Source organism: Thunnus albacares, chromosome 6 (genome assembly GCF_914725855.1).
Source record: "Thunnus albacares chromosome 6, fThuAlb1.1, whole genome shotgun sequence".
NCBI lineage: Eukaryota > Metazoa > Chordata > Actinopteri > Scombriformes > Scombridae > Thunnus > Thunnus albacares.
The window spans coordinates 13,920,502-13,941,596 of NC_058111.1; the positions used below are offsets into that span (position 1 = coordinate 13,920,502).

Below are 21,095 nucleotides of genomic sequence, written 5' to 3' on the forward strand. Positions count from 1 at the left end.
TATTATTGTTTTGTTGTTGTTTTTCCTCCATGGGCTTTACAGCTGTTATAAATACCCAGAACAACATCTATGTTGTGCAGAGCAGGAGGCGTGTGTATCATAGTGTAGATACGTTGTCAGCTGTCAAAGCAAGTTGTGTCTGTTGTAATATACAATTTGATATTAAAAATTGCTGGCTTTACAGGTGACTATCATATGGCTGGAATATTAACTTTCTCCTATCGCATTAAGGGGCATTTGATCTAATTTGACTTTTCATTGCAGGAACAGTTGAGAGTTATTGAATTCATTGTATCTCTAATTTATGTATATTTTGCCAATGAGAAACCAGTTATCTAACTGAGTATACTGTACATATTTTAAGTGTACAGGACCTCTGCATCCATGTCTTGGTTCTCCTGGCTCTTCACTCTTTGGCCTTCTTCAACCTTGTCCCTGCTCCTTGTGGGGCTTGCGGGCAGACAGCTGGGGCTCAGGGTGGGACTACAGGTGGTTCAGACACTGAGCTGTTCTCGGTTGGGTACACTGAGTAACCAGGGTCTGTTCCAGGATGGAAATGTAGTTATTGGTGGGCTCTTTAATCTTCATTACCAAACTCCAGCAATAGATCACAACTTCACTCAGCTGCCACACTACAAATATTGCACTGGGTAAAACTCTGACCTGCATTGTTTATTGCGAATACTGTATAATACATATGCATATGTATATTTGACAAACACATGAAGAATAATTATCTGTATCTTCTCTATTCCCTATGCAGCTAACTACTGGTTCATTTTCTTGTTAAAATATGTTGTTATAAATGCTTATCCAATAATGACAAAAAATTATTACCTATAGTATATACAGTTTATAACAGATTAGTGGCTTCACAATCAATACACCATTTTGACTGTTGTTTAATCCGATTCCTTCTCTCCTTTGGTCTGAATTTAGAACATCTTCCATTACAGTATATATATGCTATGGTGTTTGCGGTGGAGGAAATCAATCAAAGTCCAACCCTTCTACCTGGTCTTAGCCTCGGCTACCATATTCGTGATAGCTGTGCCCTACACCCTTGGGCTACGCAGGCAGCACTGTCACTAGTTGGTGGAGACAGTACCAGCTGTAATTCAGCAACCCCTCCAGACTATTCTGCTGGCTACGGAGAGGAAATCAGAGAGAGGAGAGGTAATAAACCCTGCTTCACATGCACCTGATGGGCATCTTTCCCTATTAATAACAAGTGAAGGAAATGATTACAGCATAAACGCGGTGTTGTGTTTGAAACATAACCAAGACCCATTTCCATGTAACTAATGTCTTTATTTCATTATATCTTATAATGTCATCAAGTGATCGGCCTGTTCCTTTGATCATTGGTGGTGCCTCATCCATAACAGCTCAGATACTCTCCAGAGCCCTGGGGCCACTCTCTGTACCTTTAGTGAGTTATATTAAACTCCAATAATTTATTGGTGTAGATTTTGAATTTATGAAAAGAAACTTTAAACTGATCAAGGGCAAGTAAAAACTCCTATAATATGAAAAGCCAAATGAAAGTAATAGAAAAATAGAAATTTTCACTTGTGTTAAAATCTAGTTTTCAAATTGTAAAACACTCTGTGATGAACATTGGTGCATAAATAGTGGCCCATTTGTTTTCTCCTCTTTTTTTCACTTTCAATCAGCAAGAAGCATGTTCTGAAAAGGACTCTAATGGACTTGACCATAAACTGCAGCCAACATTGTATTCTTATATAAAATAAACCCTGGGTCAAAATGAGATTGCAATAATCTTTATTTTTTGTCTTTTAGATGACCTACCAGTCCAGCTGCCCCTGTCTGAGTGACAGGTGACAATTTCCAAACTTCTTCAGGACCATCCCCAGTGACATTTACCAAGCCCGTGCCATACGTTTCAGTTGGACCTGGATTGGAGCAGTGGTAGCAAACAATGATTATGGCCATATGGCAATAAAGGTGTCATATCAGTAGTAGAAGAAATGTTATGGCATTGATACAAAAATCTACATAAATATTAAATTAAATGCTTTTGTCTAATCTTTTTGTTCTGTTCAACTGTAAGGTTTTTCAGGACGAGACTTGGTGTGTACCAATTTTTTAGTGCCAGTCCATCGAGTAGATGTTGAGACATTTCAAAGAAAATGTGAAAGGTTTCCCATGCTAGTGGACAGGTCAGAGAATCACCAAAGTCATGGCAACCCATCTGATGGCTGAAATATTTCAATCTGGGCCAACAGCCAGAATGACACTGTCATTCTTTAAGCCACCCCGCTAGTGTGGCTGGCAAAAAATACTTGAAATAATCAGTTTATGAATAAATCATTGACTGTTCATGTGTTTGTCTTTTTTTTAAACAACCTTTCTCTGATTTTAAGGTTCGAGCCAACAACTCAGAACTGAGCTTCCTGCTTCTTCTGTCACTGAAACTCTGCTTCCTGTGTTCACTGGTTTTCATTGGTCATCCATCAGTCTGGTCTTGTCGGTTCCAGCAGGCAGCATTTGGGATCAGTTTTGTACTTTGTGTTTCCTGCCTCCAAGTCAAGACCATAGTGGTTCTGGCAGCGTTCCGCTTAGCTTGGCCTGGTGATGAAGCCTTGATGAAGTGGTTTGGTCCAGGCCAACAAAGAGGAAGTGTCTGCCTCTTTACCTGTCTACAGGTCAGGGTTGGAAATGCACTTTTTTCATGATAAAATTATTATTATAGCATTTTACATTAACCTGACATTGTGCAATGCTTTTTTTAATCTAGATTTTCATCTGTATTATTTGGCTATCCCTGAGTCCCCCGGTGCCTCGGCTGGACTTGGCTGTCCTAGGGTTAAAGGTTACCCTGGAGTGAGCCATGGCCTCTGTGGTGGGCTTCTCTCTGGTTTTATGTTACATTGGCCTGCTGGCCTGCACCAGTCTCCTCTTGGCCTTCCTTGTAAGGAAACTCCCCGACAACTTCATGAGGCCAAACTGATCATCTTCAGCTTGCTGATCTTCTGTGCTGTTTGGGTAGCTTTTGTTCCAGCTTATGTTAGCTCTCCTGGCAAATATGCAGTTGCTGTTGAGATTTTTGCAATTCTCACCTCCAGTTATGGTTTACTGTTCTGTGTCTTTGCTCCAAAGTGTTTCATCATTCTTTTGCGGCCTGAGAAAAACACTAAGAAACACTTGATGGCCAGGTAACACAGATAAATTAGAATGCATACTGTGACTTGGTTGATGAGAGTGAGAGTGATGTTAATTAAATAACAACTGAAGGCCATCTAAGTTATAATTTCCTTCCAGTTTCATCCATTTACATTTGCATTACAGTACTGTGTCTTAAGAAACAGTAATTTTCTGTCTGATTTTCTTGAAATGTGACATATCCTTTAATATTATATATACGGTACATACAATACATTTGTTTTTTTGATAATGTCAAATATATTCACATAGACAACTGAATACTTTGTGTTATAAACAGCATTTTATATATTTTTCCAACTAATTAAAATATATAACATGCACCTGTTTTACTTCAATATTCACAAATATTACCAATGTTGCAAACCATCTGTACCATCAGAAAAAAGAATGGATAAAGTTAGATAAAAGCAAGTGAGGTTGTATATTTGGTTTTTGAAGTTATGCTACTGTTTTGCTGAGATTACAGATTGTGTCACGAACCTCGGTTTTGAATTTTGAGGGAATAAAAGTTCTGAGAGGGAGTTATATCAGATTAGGCTTCACAGTAATTTGAAAAACAGACTTTTGAGGTGATCATGCTAGAATACAACACAGAAACAATCATATATTGTAGGGAATGTAATAAGTGGGTGGTCAGACTGGGGGAAATTACATGGAACTTTATGATTTCACATTGGAGTTATTATAAAATGTGTGGGTTATACTTAAATAATTATTACAACATTGAGATTCATATATCTGAATTCATAGTTATGGAGCCTGATGAAAAAAACCTGGTTTTGAGGCCTTGAAACCGCACATTTGCAGTGGTCTCATTTACAAGGCCCTCAATTATAAATAGGAGAGTTTTAAAGCAGTATACCATCATGATGTCTCAATTGTTGTAGAACACATACAGATCTTTGGCCTTTTACCCTCTAAATAAAGTTTTTGTATAATCAATCTGGCTTTTCAAAGTTCTGCAAAGAAAGAGGGATGGGAAACAATAATAAAAGAAAATTTACCCAAGGAATTAAGTGAGAGTCTTGCTTGAAGGGAAGTATGACCAGAGGGCAACATCTTGCTTAATCAATTTAATAGTATTAAAATAACTGATCTTACCAAGATGGAAAGAGGAAACATTTTTTATCCCAAAGTAATAAATGCAACATCAATCTGAACATGGTATGAGGGAATGGGCACAGATTGAGTAGCTGTTTTGTTGAGTTATAAGAGCAGATGTTGACCAAGGTCTATTGTGTTGATATTAGATAAACAAATGTAACACATCATCAGCATAAATTTAATGATTTGTGATGTTAATGGTAATGGGGGTGATATGTGGATTTATTGTACAAGCTTGTGCCAATTATTCTAATGCTAATGTGAATCCAACTAGAGAGAGCAAACACCCTTGTTGTATCCCTCCATGAACTGTTAACAAGGCTATGGTCTGATTAAATTGATGATTTGTAATTTAGGATGCAAATGCCTTTCCCCTTGGCTAATGTCGTGTTGTCTTGACAGAGATCTTAGCAGCAGCTCCAGCGATGCATTGACAGTTTTTTTAATGAATGTAATTTAATGACAATAGTTATTAATATCCATAGTTACATTCAAGTTGATTTCAGTTTTAATGACCTAATTGTGGCAGTTTTATGCCAACCTTCCATGCACCTCTTCAAAAAGGAGTACCTGCATGATCTTTATTAAAAAACCTGGTCTTGGCCCCATTTCAGCTTTTGCTTGTTTTGCTTAGAATCTCTTTTTGTGCTTCATACTTGTCTTATCATGTCTGTATCACAGTAAACACCCCAGCTAATACAGGCAGGCCTGAAAAGTAAGAACTAAAAGTACATTAGCTTGCACCTTCACACACCCTCCACTTCTACCACCTGCGTACACAAACACCAATCAGTGGCAATTATGCTATTGTTGTTTTACTGTCACTCTTGAGAGGAGTGATTTGGAGTTATGTGCATGTGCCATTGTGTTTACTTGCTTGCAATAAAGGCTTCACATCTATTATAAATATCCAACAGTTCAACAGTTAACAGGAGAGTGGGTGGGGGGCAGGTCGCAGTGTAGAGAGCAGTTGCCAATGTAAGTTATATCTTCTGTATGAAAATTTTACTTTGACCTGCAACTTGTTTTGCTCTACAGGTGGATGTCTTACGGGGAAAATATTAATTTTTTCTTATTGTATTTGTAGAGATTTGATCAGATTTTACTCTGTCTATGCATGAACAGTTTATAGATATTGAATTTATTAACAATGGGAAACAAGCTACCTAACTGAGTATACTGCACTGTATATGTTTTAAGTGTCCAGAACAGCTGCATCGATGTCTTCGTTCTCCTGGTTCTTCACTCTGTGGCCCTCTAAAGCCACATCCCTGCTCCTTGCGGATCTTGTGGGCAGACAGCTGGGGCTTAGAGTGGGACTACAGGTGGTTCAGACACTGACTTGTTCTCAGTGGGGTACACCGAGTGACAAGGGTCTGTTCCAGGATGGAGATGTAGTTATTGGTGGGCTCTTTAATTTCCGTTACCAAACTCCAGCTATTGACCATGACTTCACTCAGCTACCACACAACAAACCTTGCGCTGGGTAAAACTCTGCTGTTAATAATGAGCTTTTTTCATATTGCATCTTTTCTTTTTGATATGCCAAAACTATTCAAAATCTAGAAATCTTTACTGTCTTTACAGTCAATTCAACAGTTTAAATGACATGTCTCTCATTCGTTCTCTCCTGTTCTCAGTTTAGAACATGTTCCTTTACAGTATATATATGCTATGGTGTTTGCGGTGGAGGAAATCAATCATAGTACAACCCTGCTACCAGGTGCGAAGCTGGGCTACCATATACATAACAGCTGTGGACTTCCCCAATGGGCTCTCCAGTCAGCACTGTCGCTGGTTGGCGGAGACAGCACCAGCTGCAATTTGACAGCTCCTCTAGATTATTCTGCTGGCTATGGAGAAGAAAGTGGAGAAAGGAGAGGTACTTATACCTGTAGCTTTGTTATGTGTTTACGAAAAACTGATGATGACTGCAAAATGAATGCACTGCTGTGTTTAAAACAGATGCAAACAGTGTTTTTCATGCAACACACTCTTTATTTAATGACACATCTTTTCATGCCCTAATCAGGTGGACACCCTGTTCCCTTGATCATCGGTGGTGCTTCATCCACAACAGCCCAGATACTCTCACGAATCCTGGGGCCACTCTCTGTACCTTTGGTGAGTTTTGAATACAGCATAAACACTGTACTGTAAATTTTATCCTTAGTTTGAAGGGGTTGGTGCTGTTTTTCATCTCACTATTTACAATCCCTGCTTAACTGTACATTGCAAGAAAACAATACCAAAACATTTGGGGACAAAGACAAATATTGTGGATGGAAATCAATTTAAACATATTTACTTCCTTTTAAGTACTCAAAATTATTAATAATGTGACTTTTTTTGTGTATTTCAGGTCAGCTACCTGGCGAGCTGCCCCTGCTTGAGTGACAGGCTCCAATTTCCAAACTTCTTCAGGACGATCCCCAGTGACATTTACCAAGCCCGGGCCATTGCCCAGCTTGCAATTCGCTTCAACTGGACCTGGATTGGAGCAGTGATAGCAAACAATGATTATGGCCATGCAGCAATAAAGGTGATTCCATTTATAATGTTTATTGTTGAGAAAATTTCACAGTATCCATAAAATATATACTAATGAGTACAAAATATAAATACATTTCATTCATGTGATCTGTATGTGCTTTTTACTTGTATATGTTAGGTATTTCAGAAGGAGATTCAGGGGGCAGGGGTGTGTCTGGCATTTGTAGAGACTCTGCGAAGGGAAAACATTGTGAGTGATGCCAGACGAGCAGCACTCACAATTCAGGCCTCGACTGCAAGGGTGATTCTGATCTTTGCCTGGTATACAGATGTGAGGGAACTGTTTCTACAACTGGCCAAGATAAATGTGAGAAACTGAAATAAATGTGCTATTCTTATTTTAAAAACCTTTATTATATTTATTTTATTTTATGATTGTTATTATAATTAGCTTGTGTGTCCTTTTGCTGTGACAAGGTGACTGAAAGACAGTTTCTGGCCAGTGAGTCTTGGAGCACTAGTGGTGATCTTCTCCAAAATCTTGCCACCTCTAAAGTGGCAAGTGGTGTTCTTGGTGTGGCCATTCGAAGTTCACCTATGCCAGGATTTGGAAATTATCTCAGAAGTTTGAACCCATCTCACCGTCCTGACGATGAGTTCTTCAAAGAATTCTGGGAACAGGTGTTTGGATGTAGTCCTGAGGTCACTTATCACTCTTCACCACTCCAATCTGTAACACCTCGACAAAGATCTAGCCGTCCTTCAAATACTTCTACTTCATCTTTTCCCAACACACCTCTTCAGAAAGCTTTTCTACCACTGTGCAGTGGGACAGAGTCCCTGGAGAGAGTGCAGAATCTTTTTACTGACATCTCCCAGCTAAGAGTGACATATAATGTCTACCTTGCTGTTTATGCTGCAGCCCACGCTCTTCACAACCTTCTCTCCTGCCCTGACACAGACAGCCCTCCCAGAAACAACTCCACTTGCTCATCTCCAAAAGACATCAAACCCATAGAGGTGAATAGGATTATAAACCTTTCCCTGAGAAAAGAAATGTAGCCTTTAACAACCTAATTGTAAAGTGTTACCACCTACGCTTCTAAAATTCCAACTTCAAAATTCTAATTTTTTCTCATTATTTTACACAGGCTTTGTCAGTTACAATGTGAGCAGTTTCCATATTTTTTATTATTTCACAGCTGTTGCAGCACTTGAACAACGTGAACTTCACCACTCCACAGGGGGAAATGTTCTTTTTCCAAGGGGCCGACACTCTAGCAAAGTATGACCTTATCAACTGGCAGAAAACTCCTGAGGGCTCACAAAAACTAGTTTTGATTGGTCACGTGGACGGATTTGATCTGCACCTTAATGAATCAGCTATTCAGTGGAGCACAGGATCTTATCAGGTAGTTAAAAAGATAAATATTATTGATTCAGATCTATAACAAAATTTCTATTCATTGCATTTTTGCTGTTTGTCGGAAGACATTTATTTTGTCCTTGGAAATATTTATTATTTAGGTGCCTATTTCAGTGTGCAGTAACAGCTGTCCCCCAGGGACCCGAAAGGCCAACAGGAAAGGCGAACCTGTCTGCTGCTTTGACTGTATCCCATGTGCTGAAGGGGAGATTAGTCACAAAACTGGTAAGGAAATTAATCCATAAGATAACAGAAACTTATGTTTGCAATTTTAATTTTCACCTTTATGTTAAACATGAGAAACTCCTGACTCCTTGCTTCCCAAATGAGGTGAGCCTGACTCATGACCCTGTCTGCTTTAAACTTTTCTGCACTTTTCACCTTTTTCCTTTCCTTTCCTTTCCTTTCCTTTCCTTTCCTTTCCTTTCCTTTCCTTTCCTTTCCTTTCCTTTCCTTTCCTTTCCTTTCCTTCCCTTCCCTTCCCTTCCCTTTCCCCTCTCCACTGTTTTCCTTTCCCAGGTTCCCTTCACTGTGAGCGTTGTCCACCTGAGTTCTGGTCCAATGATAAACAAACTGCTTGCATCCCTCGCCAGCTGGACTTTCTTTCCTTTAATGAAACCTTGGGCATTACTTTGACAACAGCAGCTGTGTCTGGTGCCATTGTGACAACAGCTGTATTTGTGGTGTTTCTTTGTTACCGACAAACACCTGTGGTGAGAACACAGTAGTTATAGTTGTGTATTGTTAGGTCCATTTTCTACAAGCTTGTTACAAGGTAAAATTATTACATTAGTGAACAAAATATCAGGTTAATCTGAATGTTTGGCTTGTCTTTGTGTATATGACTTATCACTTTTAGGTGCGAGCCAACAATTCAGAACTGAGCTTCCTGCTTCTTCTGTCACTGAAACTCTGCTTCCTGTGCTCACTGGTGTTCATTGGTCGTCCATCAGTCTGGTCTTGTCGGTTCCAGCAGGCAGCATTTGGGGTCAGTTTTGTACTTTGTGTTTCCTGCCTCCAAGTCAAGACCATAGTGGTTCTGGCAGCGTTCCGCTCAGCTCGGCCTGGTGCTGAAGCCTTGATTAAGTGGTTTGGTCCAGGCCAACAGAGAGGAAGTGTCTGCCTACTTACTTGTATACAGGTACAGATGTGCTTTACTTTAGATAAAATATTTGCATAATTCTTGGTATGCCAAATTATACATGAATTCAATTATATTTTAACAATACTTATTTTTATCCAGGTTATCATCTGTGTCATATGGCTGTCTCTCAGTCCCCCTGTGCCTCGACGTGATCTGGGTTTCAAAGGGTCAAAGGTCACTCTGGAGTGTGCCATGACCTCTGTGGTGGGCTTCTCTCTGGTTCTGGGTTACATTGGTCTGCTGGCCTGCACCTGTCTCATCTTGGCCTTTCTTGCAAGGAAACTCCCCGACAACTTCAATGAGGCCAAACTGATCACCTTCAGCATGCTGATCTTCTGTGCTGTCTGGGTGGCCTTTGTCCCTGCTTATGTTAGCTCTCCTGGGAAATACACTGTTGCTGTGGAGATTTTTGCAATTCTTGCCTCTAGTTATAGTTTACTGTTCTGTATTTTTGCTCCAAAGTGTTTCATCATTCTTTTGAGGCCTGAGAAAAACACTAAGAAACAGTTGATGGCCAGGTAGCACAAATAAATATAATATTGACACTACATATCAAATTTGAGCAATGTTCACTATACTGCAATTGTTTAGGTCCTTTTAGTTGTCTTTTCAGTTTGCATGCATTTATTCTATTAATTCATTATTGTATAATTAAATTAATAATAATTGTTTATTGTTATTGATGTATCTGTATCCTCTGGACATCACCTGAAGACCCTAGCTATAATTAGTGTTGATATTAAACCTTGCAGCATAAAAAAACTGCCCATATTTGTTTTTTGTGTTGCAGTCTGTGAAAAAGACCAGTCAGTAATTCAGTAATTACAGAGTTAAAGCAGGTTCCAGTTGTCTGTTAAAGGTTTTTTGCACTAGGTTTTGTTGTTAATTCAGATCACAAATTTTGCCATGGATGTTTATTCAAAGTTCTTGTTAATGAAAAGTATCCTTATCAGTTTCCCACCACATATATGTTTACTTTATTATCACACGTAATGCCCACATTGATGTTATATATGTAAGTTTGATGATGATAATTAATAACAATAGATCCTACTATGTCTAGCTTTTTAACTCACTTTCTGGCCAGACTTTCGGAAAAAAGATCTCCCCATTCTCTGGATTTTAAAATACTTTTGCTCGCAGCTTTCAGCTCAGATACTTGTATTAGGTATATTTAATTTGATCAATGTTGGCTTCAATTCCTTTGTACTCAAGAAAAGTAATAGAACATTGCTTATTTTACTGTAAAGACAATACTTCGCAGATTTTGTTTGTTGTTGTTGACTTAGGAGCTTTAATTTGTGTGTAAAAAATGCACATAACACAAACAGTTTCCATAATTTATTCAGGGAATGTGTTATAGCATTTTTATTCACATGGAAGTCTATCTTACACCATGGAAAATCACAAAGAAAAAAGACAAAAGGTTCCTTGCACTTAAACTGCATTCTGAAAAAACAAAAACAAAATAAAAATAGAATAAATCATAGTATTTAATCATTCTTAACCATAACTATGTGGGGTTAGATATTTCATATTCAAATACATTTTTGGCATCAGCTCTGCTTTTCAGATACTTAACATTGCTTTTATGATTAACAATTTTACTGCTCGTATTTATGTATTGTACTATTATATAGAAACCAAGGACTCATTCTGTCTTATGAAATAAAGTGCAGTTTTTATGACTCAGTGCATTCGACCCATGATTGCTTTCTTTGTGTTTCTCTCTGGTCTCAGCAGAATTATGAAACATTTGGGGCCAAACAGTGCCACCAAGAGGCCAAAACTGGAGGCCAGGATGGCAAATACCTCCACTGCATCTGCATATTTGCCTGGGGAGTTGACATAAGCAGGGACAAACGCCACCCACACAGCACAGAAGATCAGCATGCTGAAAGTGATGAGTTTGGCCTCATTAAAGTTGTCTGGAAGATTCCTTGCCAGAAATGCTAGCAGGAAGCTGAGGATAGCCAGTAAGCCAATATAACCCAGTAACACTGCAAACCCAACAGTGGACCCAACTACACACTCATAAACTATCTTGTCGTTATGGTATTGAGTGTTCTTATGAGGAGCTGGTGAAGAAGAGACAAGCCATGTAGTGCAGATTGCTGCCTGGATGGATGTAAGAGCCAGAACTGTCCCTCTCTGCTGCACAGCGCCAAACCACTTCAGAGTAGCTCCACCTCCTGGTTTGGAGGCCTTGAAAACAGCCAGAACCACCATGGTTTTTACCAAGATACATGAGACACACAACACAAAGCTGATCCCAAATGCTGCATGTCTCAGTTGGCATGTCCATAGTCTGGGACGGCCGATGAACAGCAGCGAACACAGGAAACATAGTTTAAGTGACACCAAGAGCAGGAAACTCAGTTCTGAATTGTTGGCGCGTACCATGGGTGTGCTGCGATGATATATGAAGATCCCCAGGACAACAGCACAGATAGATGTGCCCAGCAATGATGTGGTCTTCAAGCAGATTCCGAGTGGCTCATGGTAGGAGAGAAACTCAATTTTCTTAGCCACACAATAGTCACGCTGGGGGTTGGACCAGAAATCCTCTGGACAACTGGTGCACTCTGTAGAGTCTATGAAAATAGGGAAGTGTTTAGATGTATATTTGTGAAATAAAATATTTATAAATAAACACCCACCCATACTATTGCTGATCTTTCCCTCAGAACAAGGGATGCAGTCAAAACAGCACTCGGGTTGGCCCTTCTTTCTTGCCTTGCGGGTACCTGGAGGACAGCTCTCACTGCAAACTGACCGGGGTGGCTGTAAGATGAAAAATAAATATCTTTCATTCTATACTATTATACACTGCTAAAATTGAAAATGGATCAACTGTCAAAAAGAGAAAGTTCGGTGAAAATGGAGAATTGACCTCTTTGGATTGAAAGTTCCAGAAGATTTTGTCCTCATCAATTGTGAGCTCTTCACCTTTCAATGCTGACTTCTTAACCTCACCCACATTCTGAACTTTTGTTTTTCCATCAGGGAGCCACAGCCAGTTCATGATATCATATATTGGTAAAGCATCACCATTCTCATCAAATGACACTTGATCACCAAATGGTGTGGTGAAGTTGACCTTTTGTAAATAATACACAAGCTATGTAAATCAGAATATGGGACAGAGGAAAAGCAAAGAGTATGGGTGAAAAAAAGTGAATTCACAACACTGATAATACTGTATTTTCAGTCACAAGATATTGTTTCTTCACTGGTAACCCTATCCAATGTTGTCATCCAGCAGTGGGGAAAACTGCAAGAAATACTAGAGCACAGGATTTAATCACGTAAAAATGTCAAGTGTAAATTGATATCACACCTGCCATGGCTCTAATCTTTGCAAAGTGGCACAGCTGTGCCTGCTGAAAGGCCCTCTCCCTGGCACACACTGCAGCATGTCATCAAGGGCGTAAGCCAGAGCATACACAGCCTTGTACACATTATACTCAGGCCTGAGATTAGAAAGATCCAAAAACTCAGTATCCACATTCTCTAGGTCCTCATCTCCAGTGCATATTGCCCTCCCGGATTCCACCCAACCTGCTGGAGGTGGTGCAAATCGGCACTGAAATGTGTGTTCCCAAAACTGATTTATCTAAAATATATTCAAAACAATGTGTTATACACAGTGACAATATACTATTCTTGGAAATTCAAGATCAGATTGCAAGGTTAAACTTTCACCATATTTCCATAACTGTTGTTGTGATGTAGGTCAGGACGTATTCTTAATAGGAAATCCATGAGGCCTGGTATTTCTCCTCGACGGATGGCAATGCCCAGTGTGCCACCCAGGTACGGCATGAGATCAGGAGTCTGAAGCACAGCAGCTGCTGTCCAGGCTTCACTTGCAATCCACTGGCGGCCTGTCACATTCTGCTTCACCACCTGTGCAATGATTTATACCAAATATATAAGTTCACACTTAAAGTATGTGTCTAAAATTCTGAATTACACATGAGTCATGGAGTCAAGCTTTGGCTTAAACCACCAACCTCTTCCATGAGGTAAATCATGTGACTCTCATGTGCAAATACGATGACCACACGAGCTGTGGATTTTTTCATTATATCCACAATCCTGCCTAACTCAGCGGGGTCATTGCCCCAGGGCAAAACCTCCAAATAGGCTAGACAACCTCCACCAGACTGAGCCAGGTCAGATTGGAAGGATCGGGCAGCATGGAGTCCATAGTCATCATCACTGACCAGCAGACCTGCCCAAGTCCAGCCGAACCGTTTTAGAATCTGAATCATAGCACGCACCTATTTGAATAGAGAGTGGAGGGATTAGTGTACAGGCTGGAATATCATTTTAGTGCAAAACCTTCTAAACAGATGGACCAGGTTCAACTATTGCCTTTCAGCTTTGTTATCTGAGACTAAACACCTCCATTCATGACACAAAGAATGTGACTGGTCATATACAAGAGGAATAATTGTGTCACTGCAATACAGGTATGCTAACTGCAAGTGATATATTTTATCTATTTTCATTTTGCTGACAGATGTTCACCTGGAAAGCATCACTTGGAATCGTCCTAAAGAAGGATGGAAACTTTTGCCGGTCACTCAGGCAGGAACATGTGGCAAAATAACTCACCTGTGAAAGACAAAGACTGCACATCCTAAACACATTCAAAGCCTTCACTGGCTCTTTCAACTTTTTAAGGTTGATTATTCCATATTTACAATTGAAATAAATTTTGAAATTCAATAAAAATCATCCAAACTGGAAGGCGGAAAACTTACCATTGGCACTCTGTACAAACCCAAGATGGTGGAGATGGCAATAGAACGTGTGGAGGAAGAATCACCCACAATCCCCAGGACTGGAGGGGCTCCTACACAGCTCTCGTCTAGCATAAATTCCTCCTCTTGACCACTGACTAATGACAATGCTGCACGGAATCCAATTCCTAGTTTGACGCAGTTATCATACAGACTGTATCCCAGAGTCACATTAGGCAGCAGGTTGGAATTTCTGTTGATCTCATTAACAGCAAAGGCCATGGTCTGGGCCTGCCTGAATCCTAGAACATCAAAACTAACAAAAAATGTTGCAATTTATGTATTAAAAAAACAAACTTGTTTTACACATAATTTTTCAAACAATTAAGCCAGTTGAATAGCAATAATTATTATATATAATTAAAAAAAACATTAAGACTGCAAAAATGTAATATGTTTAAAATGGGATAAAAACACAATGTAATTATTTTAGAACACTATCTTATTATCAGAATATATTCAAAAAATGGGACTGATTTACCCCAGTTCCTTCTTTTTGCTTCTTTTTAACAGACTCACCCATGACAGGTAGGCTCTTGTGGTTCTGAGGTAAAAGACAGATCAGGAAAGACAGAAAAGAAGTGGATTTCAAACAGCCCACCCACTACCACATCTCCAGTCTTGTGCATCCCATTGAGATGAAACTGTCCCTGTAACTGGCAGGAGGAGGAATAAAGAGGGGAAGACACAGCTGAGGAAACGTATGAAGACAATAACATGAAGTACATGAGCAAGGGTAAATCTAGAAATGCCCACATGACTTTCCTCCTGTTAACTCCTTTTCTAAACCTAGTCATTTAGTTTTATCGCTATGTCAACCCTTTTTATTGACTTGCAGTATAGTTTAATCTTGCACGTACCACCCATTAGGGCAGGAAAAGAAGTAGGGGCAGGGCCTAAGATGCATTTCATTTCAAAGCGATTTTGTATTAAGTCAGAATTAATGTGTGCTCATTTAATAACATTTCACCAAAGTCATGTCAGCAACCATCCCACCCCATATTAAATTGTAGATAACAGTAATGTCTGAAAATTGCATGTCAATCAACTCAGTGTGTGACTATAAAGTTTGTTAAATATCACATTAAGTAGACTTTTTCATATGTATATTAAATTAATCTGATTAATCTGACTGCATCACTTCCCAATAAAACACACATTTACCTGCCACTTTGCAAATACCTGAACAGTTACATGTATGTATCAGAAGAGCAACTGTGTAGTGAGGACAACCACATATCTTTGTGGGAACACTTAACTGCTTAAATCAGCCCATAGTGTATTGACTCTACTATTGCGCAGTCAGAGTTTACTATGTCCACTAGAGGGTAGCAGCATACTTAGACATTTGATGTCTCAGTATATTGATTCCCATCCATTTTTCACTGCTTCTCTGCATCTTTTTGATTGAGGGTTATTGCATCTGTCTGGTATTAAGCATAAAGTAACTTGAGAGATATCAGATATGTTCAGTTGTGTACAAACATGAATGCACCTTCTTAGATCTTTGTCTGTCCAATGAGCAATGGTATAGGCTTTCTAGTTTTGTTTGTCAAATATACATGATAATATTCATATATACACCCTCACACATAGCTCAAGTAATGAAGCACAATATGGTAACTGTCTATGATTACAGGCTGAGCCCTCTGAAGGGGCCTTACTCACCACATTTATGCTGAGTACATTCATATATATACTCTGATCTTACTCTATTGTGCCTCACCTAAAATATAGCAAAATACTAAAACCATGGTTTTGTCTAAAACCCATAGATATCTTATTTAGGTGGCATTTCAAGATAAGAAAAACAACTTGCAACTTGAGGTAACATCCCCTAAACTAATGCCTAAATTAAAGCTTTGTGAAGCAGGAACCAGAAGATAAAATGCCGTAAATCAAACTCAAAAACAATCAGAAAATGCTGACATTGTTGAGATGGATAATATGAATTTGATAGGCAGAAACTTAATCAGTCTGAATTTTGAAGTTAATTTCAATGAAGATGTTAGAAAATAATTATAAAAATGAATACAAAAATAGAGAAACTTGCTCTCCTGTATAAAAAATATTCTGTATAATGTCTGATCATAGCAGAGTCATGGTTTACAGAACTGATTTGTGTTCAGATTGCCTGTGTGACACAATCGACCGCCCAATTTTGCTGAGGCCACTTTGGCTAAAGTTTGTGGACTAACTTTAGCATATTATTCTTTTGAATTTGAGGAGGGTTTTGTTATTTTTATTGATTTTTTTGGTCACTTTTCTGAGAGGAAATACGATTTCTACCATACAGAAAACATAAGAGTTCTGGGGTTTATTTGTAAAATTGAGAAAACCTTTGAGGCATTGAAGGCATCCTGATAGACATTGTCACTAATGTTTATATGTTAAAGCTTAGTTTGTGTGCTGTGTACAAGTCTAAAAAACTGTCCTTTGGTATATTTTATTTCAGGTGTTAAGTGTGGTTGTTGTTGAAATAATGAATTAGGTTTCATTCCATAATTTGTCTGTATATTGTTCAATGAATACTTTTCTCTTCATGTTTTGATACAATGAGGTCCAACACTTAACTATGTTTAGTTAATGTTAGAGTGAGTTCCCACAATGAACTACTGGCATTAACACAAGCTTGTTGTGCTCATCCACAATGTAATCCCCCTCAGAACAAGTGTAGTGATTTTTTTTCGGTGCAGATGTATTTCCCATTGTGCTACCACTGGGAATAGGTAAACTGATGCTCTCCTAACTGTTCCACTGGAAAATAGCTTCCTCAGAACAAAAGAAGTAATAGAAGTGATCTTTGAGTACAACAGTAACTGGGTTGGGGATAATCATTTTTTATCATTTAAGGTTGGAAATTTGGATGCTGGAGCCAAATCTATCTATCTATGTAAAGTGTACAGTAATGTAAGTATACAACATTCCTGTGTTCACCATTGCTAGTGAAACTGCACTCAAATTGTTCAAACAGTTCAAAATGTTTTTTATCTTTCAAATCCAAGGAAATGTAAGAATAAATGATGAGGAAAAAACTGCAAGAATCATTTTTTTTTTGATCATTCTTTATTGTGTCTGGTTTCCTCTTGTGAAAACTACTTCTAAATTCAGAATATAGACCAGATCAAATTGGTTGATACATTTTGTGCTACTCTGCTAAAGTGCTACATTTATCACTTGGTTGTGCCTCGACCCATGATAGCTTTCTTTGTGTTTCTCTCAGGTCTCAGGAGGATTATGTAACATTTGGGTCCAAAAAGTGCCACCAAGAGGCCAAAACTGGAGGCCAGGATGGCAAATACCTCCACTGCGTCTGCATATTTGCCTGGGGAGTTGACATAAGCAGGGACAAAGGCCACCCACACAGCACAGAAAATCAACATGCTGAAAGTGATGAGTTTGGCCTCATTAAAGTTGTCTGGAAGATTCCTTGCCAGAAAAGCTAACAGGAAGCTGAGGATTGCCAGTAAGCCAATATAACCAAGCAACACTGCAAAACCAATTGTGGACCCTACTACACACTCATAAACTATCTTGTCATTGTGGTATTGAGTGTTTTTATGAGGAGCTGGTGAGGAGGAGACAAGCCACGTAGTGCAGATTGCTGCCTGGATAGACGCGAGACCCAGAACTGTCCCTCTCTGCTGCATAGCACCAAACCACTTCAGACTGGCTCCACCTCCTGGCTTGGAGGCCTTGAACACAGCCAGAACCACCATGGTTTTCACCAGGATACATGAGACACAAAGCACAAAGCTGATCCCAAATGCTGCATGTCTCAGCTGGCATGTCCATAGTCTGGGACGGCCGATGAACAGCAATGAGCAGAGAAAACATAGTTTAAGAGAGATTAAGAGCAGGAAACTCAGTTCTGAATTGTTGGCGCGTACCATGGGTGTGCTGCGATGATGGATGAAGATCCCCAGGACAACAGCACAGATAAATGTGCCCAGCAATGATGTGGTGGTCAAGCAGATACCCAGGGGCTCATGGTAGGAGAGAAACTCCGTTTTCTTAGGAGCACAGTGGTCACGCTGGGGGCTGGACCAGAAATCCTCTGGACAAGCGGTGCACTCTGTAGAGTCTATGAAAATAGGAAAGGTGTTGAGATACATGTATATATTTTATCTCCAAACTACAATATTTAAAAATTAACACCAACCAGTCATATTGCTGATCTTTCCGTCTGAACAAGGGATGCAGTCAAAACAGCACTCGGGTTGGCCCTTCTTTCTTGCCTTACGGGTACCTGGAGGACAGCTCTCACTGCACACTGACCGGGGTGGCTGTAGGAATAAAAATAAATATCTGTCATATTGCATTATTTAACCCTACTATAGTGAATTATTCATGGTCCAAAGAGCAGGGGTGACCTCTTTGGACTGAAAGTTCCAGAAGATTTTGTCCACATCAATTGTGAATTCTTCGCCTTTGAGTGCTGACTTCTTAACTGCACCCACATTTTGAACTTTTACTTGTCCATCAGGGAGCCACAGCCAGTTCATGATATCATATATTGGTAAAGCATCACCATTCTCATCAAATGACACTTGATCACCAAATGGTGTGGTGAAGTTGACTTTTTGTAAATAATACACAAGCTATGTAAATCAGAATATGGGACAGAGGAAAAGCAAAGAGGACAGGTGAAAAAAGGGATTCACAACACTTGTAATACTGTATATTTAGTGACAAGATTTGGTAGTGACAAGATCATTGATAATCCTATCTATTGCTATCACCCAGCAGTGGGGAAAACTGCAAGAAATACTAAAGCACAGGATTTAATAATATAAAAAGCTCGAGTGTAAGTTGATATCACACCTGCCATGGCTCCAGTCTTTGCAAAGAAGCACAGCTGCGCCCGCTGAAAGGCCCTCTCTCTGGCACACACTGCAGCATGTCATCGAGGGCATATGCCAGTGCATACACCGCCTTGTAAATATTGTACTCAGGCCTGAGGTTAGACACATCCAAAAGCTCAGTCTCCACATTCTCTAGGTCCTCATCTCCAGTGCATATTGCCCTCCCGGATTCCACCCAACCTGCTGGAGGTGGTGCAAATCGGCACTGAAATGTGTGTTCCCAGAACTGATTTATCTGGAATATATTCAAAACTATGTGTTTTACAGAGTGATAATATAGTGTTCTTGCAAATACCACATCAGATTGCAAGGTTCAACTCTCACCATGTTATTTCCATAACTGTTGTTGTGATGTAGGTCAGGACGTGTTCTTAATAGGAAATCCTTGAGGCCTGGTATTTCTCCTCGACGGATGGCGATGCCCAGTGTGCCACCCAGGTACGGCATGAGATCAGGAGTCTGAAGCACAGCACCTGCTGTCCAGGCTTCACTTGCAATCCACTGGCGGCCTGTCACATTCTGCTTCACCACCTGTGCAATGATTTATACCAAATATATAAGTTCACACTTAAAGTATGTGTCTAAAATTCTGAATTACACATGAGTCATGGAGTCAAGCTTTGGCTTAAACCACCAACCTCTTCCATGAGGTAAATCATGTGACTCTCATGTGCAAATACGATGACCACACGAGCTGTGGATTTTTTCATTATATCCACAATCCTGCTTAACTCAGCTGGGTCATTGCCCCAGGGCAAAACCTCCAAATAGGCTAGACAACCTCCACCAGACTGAGCCAGGTCAGATTGGAAGGATCGGGCAGCATGGAGTCCATAGTCATCATCACTGACCAGCAGACCTGCCCAAGTCCAGCCGAACCGTTTTAGAATCTGAATCATAGCACGCACCTATTTGAATAGAGAGTGGAGGGATTAGTGTACAGGCTGGAATATCATTTTAGTGCAAAACCCGCTAAACAGATTCCACAATGGACCAGGTTCAACTATTGCATTTCAGCTTTGTTATCTTATTAGTGATGCAAAGAATGTGACTGGTCATAAACAAGAGGAATAATTGTGCCTTTGCGATGCAGGTATGCTAACTGCACATGATATATTTTATCTATTTTCATTTTGCTGACAGATGTTCACCTGAAAAGCATCACTGGGGATCGTCCTAAAGAAGGATGGAAACTTTTGCCGGTCACTCAGGCAGGAACATGTGGCAAAATAACTCACCTGTAAAAAAAAACAGAATATACATCCTACACAAATTCAAAGCTTTTACTGGCTCTTTCACCTTTTTAAGGTTGATTATTCTGTGTTTAAAATTGAATAAAAGTTTAAGTCCAATCAAAATTATCCAATATAATCATTAAATGGTAAGGCATAAAACTTACCATAGGCACTCTGTACAAACCTAAGACAGTGGAGATAGCAATAGTAGGTTGAGAATAAGAATCACCCACAATCCCCAGGACTGGAGGGGCTCCTACACAGCTCTCCTCTAATATAAATTCCTCCCCTTGACCGCTGACTAATGACAATGCTGCACGGAATCCAATTCCTAGTTTGACGCAGTTATCATATAGACTGTATCCCAGAGTCACGTTAGGCAGCAGGTTGGAGTTTCTGTTGATCTCATTAACAGCAAAGGCCATGGTCTGAGCATGTCTGAATCCTAGAACATCAAAACTAACACAAAAATACCACAATTTGATACAGTAACTGTAAAAAGAGGTACATATTGCACAAGAAGCATATTTTGCAAATAATTAAATCAGCTAAATAGCAATAATTATTATACTTAAATTGAAAAAGACTGCAAATAACTAATATGTTTAAAAGGGATAAAATGTAATTATTTTAGAATATCTGTTTTTCAAGAATACATTCAAAAATGGGATTGATTTCACCCAGTTTCTGCTTTTTGCTGCCTTACTGACAGACTCACCCTTGGCAGATAGTCTCTTGTGGCTCTGAGGAAAAAGACATGTCAGAAAAGACAGAAAAGAAGTGGACTTTAAACAGCCCACCAAGAACCACATCTCCAGCCTTGTGCAT

The 21,095-nt window shown here is 39.5% G+C and overlaps 3 protein-coding genes and 1 pseudogene across 3 annotated transcripts; 2 read left to right on the forward strand and 2 right to left on the reverse strand.

The window, feature by feature from the left end:
- The first annotated feature begins 384 nt into the window (after positions 1–384).
- On the forward strand, positions 385–3,183 carry LOC122984259 (annotated as a pseudogene).
- A 2,330-nt stretch (positions 3,184–5,513) lies between these two features.
- On the forward strand, positions 5,514–9,878 carry LOC122984260 (extracellular calcium-sensing receptor-like). Its single transcript, XM_044354597.1, has 11 exons — positions 5,514–5,779; positions 5,934–6,175; positions 6,326–6,408; positions 6,656–6,835; positions 6,965–7,153; positions 7,264–7,806; positions 7,989–8,198; positions 8,314–8,437; positions 8,732–8,925; positions 9,072–9,353; positions 9,456–9,878. The coding sequence occupies exons 1-11, from the start codon at positions 5,514–5,516 to the stop codon at positions 9,876–9,878; spliced, it is 2,736 nt and encodes a 911-aa protein (XP_044210532.1).
- Positions 9,879–10,776: 898 nt separating this feature from the next.
- Positions 10,777–14,870, reverse strand: LOC122984478 (extracellular calcium-sensing receptor-like). The gene is made up of 9 exons (XM_044354948.1): positions 14,687–14,870; positions 14,129–14,423; positions 13,893–13,979; positions 13,373–13,642; positions 13,062–13,265; positions 12,697–12,972; positions 12,250–12,477; positions 12,017–12,140; positions 10,777–11,950 (listed from the first exon to the last, which is right to left on the reverse strand). Exons 1-9 carry the CDS (start codon positions 14,794–14,796, stop codon positions 11,046–11,048), a joined length of 2,499 nt encoding a protein of 832 aa, XP_044210883.1. The 5' UTR covers positions 14,797–14,870; the 3' UTR covers positions 10,777–11,045.
- Positions 14,871–17,264: 2,394 nt separating this feature from the next.
- On the reverse strand, positions 17,265–21,095 carry LOC122984261 (extracellular calcium-sensing receptor-like). The gene is made up of 8 exons (XM_044354598.1): positions 21,068–21,095; positions 20,432–20,712; positions 20,184–20,270; positions 19,671–19,940; positions 19,357–19,563; positions 18,992–19,267; positions 18,330–18,453; positions 17,265–18,251 (listed from the first exon to the last, which is right to left on the reverse strand). The coding sequence occupies exons 1-8, from the start codon at positions 21,093–21,095 to the stop codon at positions 17,341–17,343; spliced, it is 2,184 nt and encodes a 727-aa protein (XP_044210533.1). The 3' UTR covers positions 17,265–17,340.

Excerpts from the sequence above, each read along its gene's own strand:
- LOC122984478 (XM_044354948.1), bottom strand. The coding sequence starts at position 14,796 with ATGCACAAGACTGGAGATGTGGTAGTGGGTGGGCTGTTTGAAATCCAC. Across the intron at positions 13,266-13,372 it reads TGATTTACCTCATGGAAGAG|GTGGTGAAGCAGAATGTGAC; the intron begins GTTGGTGGTTTA and ends ATCATTGCACAG. Across the intron at positions 12,141-12,249 it reads GGAACTTTCAATCCAAAGAG|CCACCCCGGTCAGTTTGCAG; the intron begins GTCAATTCTCCA and ends TTCATCTTACAG.
- LOC122984261 (XM_044354598.1), bottom strand. The coding sequence starts at position 21,095 with ATGCACAAGGCTGGAGATGTGGTTCTTG. Across the intron at positions 19,564-19,670 it reads TGATTTACCTCATGGAAGAG|GTGGTGAAGCAGAATGTGAC; the intron begins GTTGGTGGTTTA and ends ATCATTGCACAG. Across the intron at positions 18,454-18,991 it reads AAAGACTGGAGCCATGGCAG|CCACCCCGGTCAGTGTGCAG; the intron begins GTGTGATATCAA and ends TTATTCCTACAG.
- LOC122984260 (XM_044354597.1), top strand. The coding sequence starts at position 5,514 with ATGTCTTCGTTCTCCTGGTTCTTCACTCTGTGGCCCTCTAAAGCCACA. Across the intron at positions 5,780-5,933 it reads CACAACAAACCTTGCGCTGG|TTTAGAACATGTTCCTTTAC; the intron begins GTAAAACTCTGC and ends TCCTGTTCTCAG. Across the intron at positions 6,176-6,325 it reads AGAAAGTGGAGAAAGGAGAG|GTGGACACCCTGTTCCCTTG; the intron begins GTACTTATACCT and ends TGCCCTAATCAG.